Raw genomic sequence first — 12725 nt, 5'->3', positions numbered from 1 at the left:
TTTATAGGAAAGCATTTTATTTCATTTGCAATGTCATGTTTCAGTTGTTGTCTAAGCCAGCCTTCTGCTGTATAGTTAAGTGGATTATTTGCAGTATTTTTCAATGTGCTTTACTTCCATATGCTTCCTTTTGCTAAGTCTTGATATTATGTATAGGCAAGGAAAAAGCACAGGAGTGATCAAAATCATATACATGTTGGATTTCTTTTTGAGGAAAACTGTTTTTTTATAAAAACGCAGAGCATTTTCACTTCTAGAAATCTTTTTAATATAAAATATATCTGCTTCAGGTTCTTATTTCATAGAGCTGGGAGGTCAATTTGCCATCAGACTGTATTGATAACACTACCCCGAGTCAAAAACAGAGAAAAGATATTTGAATGTACAGTATAGCATATAAATACTATTTAGGAAAAATATGTTTATTTTCATATTTATTGATAGCATATCCGTGTTCAAGCCTATAATTGCGTGGCTACTTTAGAGAAAGTATATATGAGTTGTCCCAAAAATTAGAGTATATCAACAAGAATAAAAATTATGCCGCTGATCTCTCATTTGACTGTCTAAAAAATGAATCTTCAATTTTGCCACTTCTGAATGGGGACACGAACACCTGGATTTATTTATTCAAAAAAATCATAGAAACTAAAGATTGAAAGGATCTTTGGACATCATCTGATCCAACCCTACCTTGTGTCAGAATCCATTAATATATCCACCCCGATTAATGAGCATCTATTGGTCAAATATCTTCAGCAAAATCCACCATCTTCCACTGTTATAACTGCCATTATTGTTAGGAATGTCCAACCAAATTCATCTTCTTTGTAATTTAAACCCAACAGCTAAAACACAATTCTGTGCTGTGTTCTATATCATTAACTTTCAGAACCTTAAATATGGCTATCACCTTTCTTTTTAGTCTTCTCTACTCCAAGCTAAATTATATCTTAATACTTCCAACTGCAGCTCATAGCTTTTTTTCCTTCACAGCCCCTTATCATCTCAGTTGTTCTCTGGCGTTCACTGGTTCTGTGTTGGTCCTCTATAATTTTTCAAAGATCACAAGAAGGGGCTTTGAGATGTCATCAAGGAAGTTCTTCAAGTCTCCAGATATAATGGATTTGGCCTGGGAAACATAAATGTATTCATGTTTCTGAGGTGCTACCACTCAGACTAGCCTATCTTCTATCTACTACATGTTTATGTCCATACAGGCATCATAGCCATGACATGGAACTGATTTTCCACTGCTTTCATCTGGGATTTTTTTTAATCTTCCAGTCTAGATATTTTAAAGATGGCAGCATGCAAAAATAGACAGTCTGCTCTCTTTTGAAATAAACAGCAGCACCGTAATCAATAGGTTGAAGTTTTCTAAAACAGAATCAGAATGAATTTTAAGAAGATTCTTCTGGCAGTAAGAGCAGTGGAAAATTTGTTCTTACTTGATATTTTTAGATAGAAGCTTGATAGCCACTTTTAAAAAATATTTTAGAGGATTCCTGTTGAACTGAATAAAAGTTTGGACTAGCAGCCTTATAATAATCTTTACATTTTGTAATTTTGTAGTGTTTTGTAGTGAACTCAGCCCAGATAAATAATGTGCAAAGAGATGCATACATGTTTTTTCCCTATACATATCCAATTCTCCTACATTAGGAAGTAATTCAATGAAAGGTGATATTGTGTTTTTTAAAGAGGGGTGGGGAGAGATACCATGCATATTTAACATTGAAATAGCCAGTCTCCACAGAGAATGCAAATTTAATTTTCAATAGTTGATACACCATGAGCGACAAATTAGGTATACATTAATAATAGATGCCACTGACCTAACATTTCTAAAATGTCTTTATTTTGCCTATGCAATAAGCAACATTTGTGCAACAACCTTAGTTTTCTAAACTTAGCAACAACAGCTGATAGGTACACATGATATTCCCCTAGAAAAAAATGAATAAACATAATTGTTCTGCCACAGAGCTGCGGCAATATGTTTGCATGTATTTTAATGTGTAACTGTATACACAGTGGCCAACATTTTTCAAAATCTGACTTTTGGGCCTTTTCCCCCCCTGAAACAGTTATCTTGTCAACTGCCTTATGGTGGGATACCTCCCTCCCCCACAATTTATCTTTTTAAATTTCATTTGTATCTATGCATGAAATTTAAGAAAGAATCAAAGCTATATCTTAATCCATATAGAGGCATAAAGGTAATTTCTCTGTGGAAGAAACAAAACAAAAACCCTAATAACTTTATTATGTGCAATCACTATTAAATTCAAAATGTAATACCTACCAAGAAGAAATCCTATTCAGATTACCTAATGGAAACCATGCCTTTCATCAAATTTCTCACATTAGAATATTCCTGTTGTTGAGCTTAGCAGATAGTGAAAGGTTTATGAGGAACTTTAATGGAACAGCCGTGGCCTGTATGAAAAATATTGCACTTGTCCAGTGTGTTTATCAGTTTCTTTGTCAAAATAGGTCACATACTGTTTAGCATATTTATCACTCCGGCAAGACTAGACTGACACATTTTGCTATGTAAAACATGCAAGCCATCGGTCACTTAGGTCAACAAGCGTGTATGTTTTAATTTTCCACGGGTAGCATTTGAATCTATTTTGGCAGAAGTAATCAGTAAGAAGAGCAGAACTTTGGATTGACAGGGCTGTTCTTGTTAGGCTTAAATTATTTTCAAGCAAAGGCCGTATGCAAAAACAAATTGAAGAGCGTAATGTTTAAAGCTAACGATAAAGACATTTTTTAGAACTCAATAGAAATAGGAAGCCAGTTAGGCAGTTGACTGGTTTGTGAGATGAAAAATGAATCATGCTTAGATATATCCATGGTAGCAATAGAAATAGAAAACTAAAAGACCTTTTTGCCCATCACTACCAATCTACCCAACGGTTAACTATAAAATGGATGTACTACACAAATGCACACCATTAATTCACAGAATGGAAATGAGTTCTAAAAAGTCTTGTGAGTGTCCCAGATGAAATGATTGTCCTCCAAACATTCAAATACCCCAAAGTTAAGTGAATCCTTAATTTTGCAGCCTTCATTCAAGGATGTGCTTGTACGTAATTCAAAAGAACTTAACAAACTAATCATTTTGGCCAAAAACACAACATCAGATACTTTAGCTTTCTAATATCCTTGTCTACAAGAGTAATTCATAGAATATTAAATAAAAAAAGTTTCTTATTAAAGATTAATTCTGGAATTAAGCTTATGCTTTCTCTTGTGGAACAAGAACTACCTAAACAACAGAAAGCAGATAATATAGACATATCACAAAAGCATATGAGAAGCCAGGCATCTGCTTATTAAGTCTGGTGCTTGTACAATTTTTCTTTAGATCAAAGGTACCTGAAGTCTACTTACAGGAATGAAAGGGATTTTAGTTAGTCATGATTAGCTAGCACTATTGATTACAATGAGATTTCTCGCACAGCATGATTATATCTGGATCCAAATGGAGTGAGGTGTGAATTAATGTTATGCTTTAGAGTAGCATCACATCATCAAGAGCCATAGAAACACAATGGAATTGTGAAAAGCTTTAGAAGGATCTTTCAAACTGGGAAAATGTCAGATGTGAGCCTGTGTCATTATGTATAAATAAATTGGATTATGTTGAAGCAAAAAAAATATATCTGTAATGGTCTGTGAGAATGACTAGGAGACAAGAGAAGAAGGAGATGCAGCTTAGGCAGCAGTGAGACGAGAGATATCTCAGTTCACACAAGGACTGCAGATGTGGGAAGTGTTTCAGAAGAGATCGTTCCTAGTTCTCTGAAAAGTAATGGTGATGAAGGGGCCAAAGTGCCTTAAGACTTGCAAGAGTCTGTTACTGTAACCCTACAATAAAGGTAGTGTTAAGTGCTCTTTGTTTTGATTTCTTATCTGGACTACTTTGAATAGCAACTTTGACTTACATACTGTTTCACTGTGCTTTACAACCCTCTCTTAGTGTTGTACAGAGTCAGCATGTTGCCTCCAACAATCTGGGTCCTCATTTTACCAACCCCGGAAGGATGGAAGGCTCAGTCAACCTTGAGACGGTTGAGATTAAACTGCTAGCAGTCGGCAGAATTAACCTGCAATGCTGCATTCTAACCAATGTGCCACCAGGACTCTGAAGAGCTGGCACCAATTTTGTATGCTCCTCTTGTTGCCTTTACTTTCCAAAGAACTAAGAAGGATCCCTATTGAGATGCTTCCCACATCTCCATTCCAACTGTGGACTGAGATTATTTATTTATTTATTTATTATTTATTATTCATATTTATAGACCGCCCCCTCTCCCGAAAGGGACTCGGGGCGGTGTACAGTCACTAAAATGTGTTATAAAATACATACATAAAACAGTTAAATAATTAAATACGTAGGTGGAGGAGGTTGCAAGACTGTATATAGAATAATAAATATAATACATTAAAAACTCTAATAACCCAAGAGTTAAAATATTACCCAAAATTACCCATTAAAATATATCCATCGGGAGGTAAAAACTAAGAATGTGCCAGGCCAGCTAATCGAAACAGGTGAGTCTTTAATTTTTGACGGAAGGAACGGAAGTCAGTGGTAGTTCTAATGTCGGGGGGAGGTCATTCCAGAGGGTTGGGCCCATCACAGAGAAGGTCCTACCCCTAGGCGCCGCCCGCTGGCACTGCCTAGTGGACGGCACCAGTAGTAGTCCCTCCCTGTGAGAGCGGATTGGTCGTAGGGATGTGTGCGGGAGGGTATCTGTTGTCTCACTGTGACCTAGGATGTGGCTCTTCCTCCTCTGGTCTCCCAAGATTATTTCCACAGACCATTACATAAACCGACATAATTTCACATACATTCATGAAAAGAAGAGTTTATATGTAGACAAACCTTCAGTTTTCAGAAATCCATGAAAATGACAAAACAATAGAAAAGACAAGAGTAGCTGCTGATCAGAGTTATCAATATGGATACATGAAATTACTAAATTCAGGTAATCTTTAATTATGTAATAAATCAAGTTGTCAAGATAAGTATCAGTAATTCTAAAGAACCCCTTGCTAAAATTTTTGAAGCCCATCCCTGCATCCTTCCCATTTGATTTAGGGCTGTTGGAAGATACAGAGTTTAAAATCACTGTTCAGATTTTCCATCACAAAGAGTCCAGTATCCTATTGCTTCTCAGGCTTAACAGTGCTTTGCTAACTGAATCGGAACATCAGCTCATAAACCTGCTAAGCAGGAATATGGAATCTTCAGGGGTTTTTAAATGAGAAAATATAAGTGCAAATAGAATTCATGCTAGATTTCCCCACCCCCCAGTTTTGGAACTGATTATCCTTAAAAGTTAAATTCAATATAACATTTGTGGTTTATGGTAAGACTGATTATAATTCTTATAATTCAGGACAGGCAACTTTAATTTTTTTTTTATTTTTTAAAAATAATTTTAATTTTCTTTTATAATAAAACAACAAACAAAAAACAAAACATAAAATCAATGACTATGCTTACAGATATACACTTGTATCACTAATGATATTACCTATGATTAACTTTCGCTATGGTTCCTGGTGTTCCCTGAGCTTGGTTGGTCTTGTAGACATTTCCATACCCAGTTAGGTAACACCAGCAGTGCTACTGGATTTGCTCCACTGGACTGATGCATGTCACCTAATTGCAAGAAACCATCTGCAAGAAAACAACCAAGCTCAGAGAGCACCAAGGACCCCACAGCTCAAACCTGAGCTACAAATATTCTTGTCTATTGGAACCTTTCACTACCAGAATTTTCCAAGCCTGAAACTGCTTATATACACCTAGTCAACCTAAAACAACAACAATACAGAAAGGCAAGTTGGTGTCTTATTTACATTTTGGGCAGGGTACTTCAGATTTATTGAGTTTTATTATACAATAAAGGGATGCGGTGGCTCAGTGGCTAAGACGCTGAGCTTGTTGATCAGAAAGGTCGGCAGTCCAATGGTTCGAATCCCTTAGCGCCATGTAACGGAGTGAGCTTCCGTTACTTGTCCCAGCTTCTGCCAACCTAGCAGTTCGAAAACATGTAAAATTGAAAGTTGAAAAATAGGAACCATCTTTGGTGGGAAGGTAACAGCGTTCCGTGCGCTTTTGCTGTTTAGTCATGCTGGCCACATGACCACAGAGACGTCTTCGGACAGCGCTGGCTCTTCAGCTTTGAAACAGCTATGAGCAGCACCCCCTAGAGTCGGGAATGACTAGCACTTATATGCGAGGGGAACTTTTACCTTACCTTTATTATATAATATCTGAGGTTTTTAAATTATGCTGTTCTCAAAAAAGAGAGCGAGCGAGCGAGAGCTCCATTAATAAATGTCTCCAGATACAGCAGTGTAAAATATATGTAATGAAAATAAGAACTGGTAAATTGTAATGAATCTGCATGTTTGTTAATTTTTCACACCCAGAAAAAATATGACACCTTCAAACTTTAAAATCACCACACCCTACCCTTTTTACCCTGGAGAAAGTAAATCAAACGCATACGATTGTGGTTTGAGATAAAGGCAGCAAATTGAAATTTACACTGCTCCAGTTGACTATAAAAATACCTGCAGCTGCTACAGGCACCTACAGTTAATAACTACAACTCTTTCCAAATGCTATCACTGCTTGTGAACTCAATCTTTCCATTGGCCTATTGAAGCAGTTATTGTACTATTAATAATTACAGATTCCCACTGGCTTCTTACCATGTACAGCAGAGATGGGCCACACCTTGAGGACATCCTTAACAAATTCAGAAGGGATGTAAAACCAGAAGTTTTAGCTGTCAGTTAGATACAGTTCACCTGAACCAATCACTACATTTTTTTTAAAAAAGCATGTTTCATATTTTGTCATTCTGTCCCATATTGATTTTTGTAAGTGTGACCTTTTGAGTCAGTCTCAATTTTTGGAGACTACATGGACATGTTCCTGCAGTTTTCTAGGCTGTGTTTTGGGAAGTAGTTCTCCCTTTCCTTTTTCCTAGGCCCAAGAGACGGACTGGCACAAAGTCATTTTGCGGCTTCATGTCTAAATTGGGACTAGAACTTATAGATTCCTGGGTTCTTGAGAGACGATGCTAGGAAAATGATGAGAGGGGTGTATCTGAAGAGATGGTTCCAGTTCAGAGATGGTATTTAGACCAGTTCAGAGATGGTATTCTGACCAGTTCTGGAGAACCGTTAGTGAAAATGTTGAGTAGTTCGGAGAACTGGTAAATACCGCGTCTGACTGGCCCCACTCCCATCTGTTCTTTGCCTCCCAAGTCCCAGCTGATCGGGAGGGAATGGAGATTTTGCAGTATCCTTCCCCTGAAGTGGGGTGGGGTTGGAGATTTTACAGTATCCTTCCCCTGCCAATCCCAGAACTCCCACCAAGCCAGACCCACAGACCCGGTAGTAAAAAAAATTGAATCCCACCACTATTCCAATTAGGTTGTAGGTCACAAAACATGAGATGGTGACATAAAATCCATAATTACACACGTGAGCAGGAGTGAGATTTTGGTGTTTTAGAAGATGCTATTGTGGGATGAGATTGCTTTAGGTTCACAATATATTGTAATGTAATGTGCATCTTGCTTTAAGATCTATAAGGTATATGGCTGGCATGCTTATCTAATATATGACAAGAAGGCCGACAAGATTTTTAAAAGTCATATTTTAAGGAATGCTTTATTGCGTGTCTGGAAAAAAATATCAATATAGGTTAAATGGCAAGATACCTATGTGGGGGGTGCCCAGACACGCTATAGAGAACATAAGTATAGAACAAAAACAAGATGTAACTACATATGCAGAACTTCTTAGTATGGATAGAGGTGTACTACAGTTAAAATATTTGAATGCATTAAGAGACGAAAGGGTAATTCAAACCTGGTTTCAGTATGGTCAGTTACAGGCTAGATGGAAAAAAGACCAGAAATCTGGTATTATCCAAAATGAGGATAATTTGATAAAACAAATTAGGGACCAGGGTCAAATGCACATAAAAAGGTTGTATAATGTATTGATAGAAATAGACTCAGAAACAGAATTAGTTAAAGATTGTATGATAAAATGGGCACAAAATTTTGAAGAACCAATAGTGATGGAAACATGGGAAGAGATTTGGGTAAGAAATGTAAAATTTACACAAGCTCAGAACTTGAGAGATAATTTTTACAAGATGCTGTACAGATGGTATTTAGATCCAAAAAGGCTAGCCTGTATGTATCCGAATCTACAATCTAAATGTTGGAGATGTGACTGTGTTGGTGCCACGTATTACCATATTTGATGGACTTGTAAAAAAGTTAAAGCAGTTTAGATAAAAATATGGTGGGTTATTCAAAATATTTTGAAAAAGAGGATAAAGTTCACGCCCCAGTTGTTTTTGTTAGGTATAGTTTCAGATTGTACTGTTATAGAGACTAATTTGATTTTGAACCTAACGACGGCAACAAGATTGTTGGCGCAATATTGGAAGAAGGAAGAGTTGCCCACTATCCAAGAATGGACATTAAAAGTAGTAAACTTAGCAGAGATGCCCAAAATTTCAGCGTATCTGAAGGACCACTCAGATGAGAAGTACAAGCTGGACTGGAGAAGATGGATTGACTATATTCAAAACAAATACCGGACTAAAAAATTTCAGTTAGCTTATGAATGAAGGCATAAGGAATGCTACAATTTATTTAAAGTTAGTTTAATAAAGGGGGAGTTAAAGCACAAGAATAGTAACATGTTAAAATTAGTTAGCTTATGTTAGCGTATGGTTGTTAAATGTTTATACCCTGTATTTTGCTCTGGGAGGTCGGGGGGGAGGGAGGGAGGGAAGAGGGGTAGGGATGGGGGAAGAGGGAAGGGTAAGGGTGGTAATAATTATAAAACTTATTAAAAATTTTAATAAAAAAAATAAAAAATATACAAATAAATAAATAAAATAAGATCTATAGAATAGCAGAGTTGGAAGAGACCTTGGTAGTGTTCTAGTCCAATCCCCATTCCCCCCCAGTGCAAGAAGGATACTGTTAAGTCCTCGGGGCTACGACGCCATTGATTATCATTGCCGGTCCCTGATTGGTTGAGACGCGAGCAGCCAGCTGGCGGGAGAATGCAGCCATTCTATTGGTTCAGCGTCTGACAGCTCTAGTATAAAAAGGGCTGTCAGCTGTCAAATGTTGCTGTTTGCCGGGTCGAGGTTTGCCTTACATTTTGCCGTGTTATACTGTTAATAAAGGTTGTGTTAATTTCAACCTGCCTTGCCTCAGTTCCTGCCTGCCTCTCTCTCCCTACAGAACAGATACTCTATACCATTTTAGACAAATGGCTATCCAGTGGATCAGAAGGGGCCTTGGAGAAACTATACAAATTAATTGGGAACCTGGTATGATCAGAGGTCACCCTCTACCAATGCAGAACCTTACTTAAAGATTGTTGTTCTCTTATTTAACTTCCTATAACTTCCTAACTGGGTATTTTGTTCTTAATTTGCTAGCAAGTAACTTATTAAAGTCTTTGACATTACAAATACATTTAGAGATTATGAAATCAATAAATTTTATAATTGAAGGAGTCAAGGTTTTCAAACCTAGTAATTTTTCAAATTGTAATTTTCAAAAGCAGCTGAAGCTGGTTTTCTAAGATCACGTGAGGTAGTAATAACATTCTATAAAACTTTAGTAAGACCACACCTAGAAAGCTGCATCCAGTTTTGGTCACCACACTATAAAAAGATATTGAGACTCTAGAAAGAGGGAAGAGAAGAGCAACAAAAGATGATAAGGGGGACTGGAGGCTAAAACATATAAAGAACAGTGGCAGGAACTGGGCATGGCTAGTCTAGTGAAGAGAAAGACCAGGGGAGACATGATAACAGTGTTCCAATATTTGAGGGGCTGTCACAGAGAGAGAACCTATTTTCCAAAGCACCTGAAGGCCAGACAAGGAATAATGGATGGGAACTGATCAAGGAGAGATTTAACCTAGAAATAAAGAGACCTTTTCTGACAGAACAATCAACTAATGGAACATCTTGCCTTTAGAAGTTGTGGGAGCTTTATCACTGGAAGCTTTCAAGAAGAGATTGGACAGCCATCTTTCAGAAATGGTATAGGGTCTCCTACTTGAGCAAGGGCTTTGACTAGATGACCTACAAGGTCCCTTCCCTTGTTCTATTCTAATTTATTTTCAGGAAGCTTGTATATTTCTTCAACATTTCTGTTTTTGAGCTTTGGCAATTGGTTGAGGGTATGGATTCTGGTGGTGGTTTTTTTGTTCCACAACTTTTTATCTTTCTGAAGTCTCCAGGTTCCCAATCAGAAAAAGCCTTGCAGGGGGATTTCACTCCGGAGTCGTCCTAGCCTGAAAGAGTAGAAAGACAAAATAATGTGGAGAAATGATGATACAAACTAATAATAAAATCTCTCTCTCCCCCTCTCTCTCACACACTTTTGCCACTTCTTTGTGAAATAAATTATTCTCTTCTATCCCCCTGCCCCCATTTCTCTTTTTCATTGAAATAAATGTTTTAAAGAAATTGTATTATATTAAACAGAATTAGACCAGGTAGGAAAAATACAGATGTTTTGATCTTCACAGTATTGAAAGCAGGAACTTGGTAAAAGTTTAGATGAAACACTTCTACGCTAAATCACATGAGTTACCTACAAAACTTGTTTTGTTCATATACAATATGCAAGTTACAGGGAGCACAGTTGTCTGATCCTAGTTTCTGACATCCTACCAGAGTGTGTATGTGGGAAAGAAAAATATATAGGATCTACACATTCTAGATAGATATATAAAGCAACTCCAATATTGCACATGCTTAATTTTTAACATTAGCCATTATTTTCACATGCACATGAAACTAGTCTGAGTTTGCAAAATGCTTTGTTAAGGTACTTGCAAAGGAAAAGAAAAAAAAAACCCCAGGAATATGAATAAGCAAGCTCTCTTTCATTAGGACGAACGTCATCTGAGTATAAATAGTCCATCTCAGCCACCAATTGCTGCACTGTAATTGCAGGGAGTGAGTGTTTAGAGACTGAATTTGCAGCTGATCAAACTGTGCTCAGTGGCTGTTGGGTAAGGGGGGAGTGGAGCTAAACTCCTCCAAAGCTTTCCATTTTATTTGTTCCAGCATTTGACTGCAAATCTGACTCTGAATGGCTGTAAGTGGCTGTTGTTGCTTCAGGGTGAATAGAGCAGCTAAAGAAATCGGGCCTTTAAAAAAAAACTTCTTTGAAGTAGCAAAGCGCAGAAGTATACCTGAACTGTACCTTGGAGCTGAATCTCTGTGCCCAGCAGTTGTGTGTGTGTGTGTGTGTTTTTACAGCTTTCCTAGGAATGTTCCCTTTCATTTGTTAGCTTTCTGAATATATATCTATATATCTATATACAACAGCTGCAACCTGGATAAAATGAGTTTGCCATCCAGCTGTGAGCACCTAACTCTGGAGAAGGTGGCTAGGTTTCGAAGTGCCTTCATTCATGGATCACCCTATGCTATTAACAAGCCTATTGATATTAAGCAGCAAAGAAAACGGTAACTTTGGACTTTTTTCCTTGTTAACTTAAACAATAATTTAAAATTGGTAGTAAGCTAACAGGCATTTGTCCTTTTTTCTAAGGTGCTTATAATATATAACTGTTTTAAGTACCTTTTAATAGAACAGGGGGATATTTTAAACATGATATTAAGTCTTCTATTCAAAATGAAAGAAACTCTCAGAAATCTACCCATAAATATAAAATTCACATTCCTCTAGTCAGTTTTGAAAGTCTAGAGCATACTTTAATTTAAAATTAAATGGCTTTATTTTAGAATGTGCTATGCAGTTCTTTTGATTTGAGTATCCAAATCTCATATGTTTGTATAACAACATTATCATTTTTATTTCATATTATTTTAATAGATGCTTGTTTTCTGAGCTCAGAAACTCCATAGTTATATTTCACACCTCTTTCCTTTTTGTGGTTGCTGTTTTGTTTTCTTCAACCATAAAGTTTCATAGAAAGTCTTATCATTTCATTAATTGGAAATTGTTTATTTCCATACTACCTGGGAATTTATAATTGCAGATTTATTTGCATTCTATTTCTAGGTGTAAAATGTTGATTTAAATATAAATATATATTGTAATGCTTATTTAAGTAGGAATCCCCACAATATTTGCTCTTTTTATGCCAGAAGAAAATGCGAATCTTTTTATCGGCATAATTTTACAAACTGCTTCTATCATAATGTTAGTTCTCAGGTGGTTGAGAGGTATTGGATATCCATGCTCGTTACTAACTCTTTGTTCCAACTTGTCACGGGTATTTTCCTGTAAATTGTGAACCGTTACTTATTTTTCTGTAGTAAGCTTTGAATATCATAGCAGGTATCTAGGACATGTGGCATTTCTTCTTTTGTTTTCACTTATTTTTTTATCAGTCTGATTGATATTGCTTATAAAGCAAAACAGCATGAGGCTTGTCTCACCAAAGAGAGATGTCTGCTGATTTGGAAGTCCTCAATCTTTACAATAATTTTTTTAAAATTATTTTGATCCCTTCCTGCCTACCTTGGAAAACTAACAAGACAGCGGAGTATGGACAAGGTATTTTTTTGAGGCCATCTAATGTTGACTGCATGTTGTGGGAGAATGGAAAGCAAGGAAGGGAGATGTCATGGCATAGACTCTTCTAGAGAA

At 36.7% G+C, this 12725-nt stretch overlaps 1 protein-coding gene across 10 annotated transcripts in view; it reads left to right on the top strand.

The window, feature by feature from the left end:
* PDE4D (phosphodiesterase 4D) overlaps positions 1 to 12725 on the top strand; it is an 821955-nt gene that overhangs the window by 557711 nt on the left and 251519 nt on the right. Inside the window, exons 1-2 of one of the 10 annotated variants that reach the window (XM_081943193.1) lie at positions 11123 to 11201; positions 11435 to 11575. The exons of 8 other annotated variants lie outside the window; for them this stretch is intronic. In XM_081943193.1, coding sequence (XP_081799319.1) covers positions 11451 to 11575 — 125 coding nt within the window. In that variant the 5' untranslated portion in view covers positions 11123 to 11201; positions 11435 to 11450. Of the gene's footprint in view, positions 1 to 11094; positions 11576 to 12725 lie in introns of those variants that run through there. One more of the 10 variants, XM_081943202.1, reaches the window with a different exon arrangement.

The sequence above is a fragment of the Natrix helvetica genome, assembly GCF_964273705.1.
Source record: "Natrix helvetica genome assembly, chromosome: 2".
NCBI lineage: Eukaryota > Metazoa > Chordata > Lepidosauria > Squamata > Natricidae > Natrix > Natrix helvetica.
The sequence above is the reverse complement of the archived record's forward strand: the minus strand, read 5'-3'. Positions and strand labels throughout refer to the sequence as shown.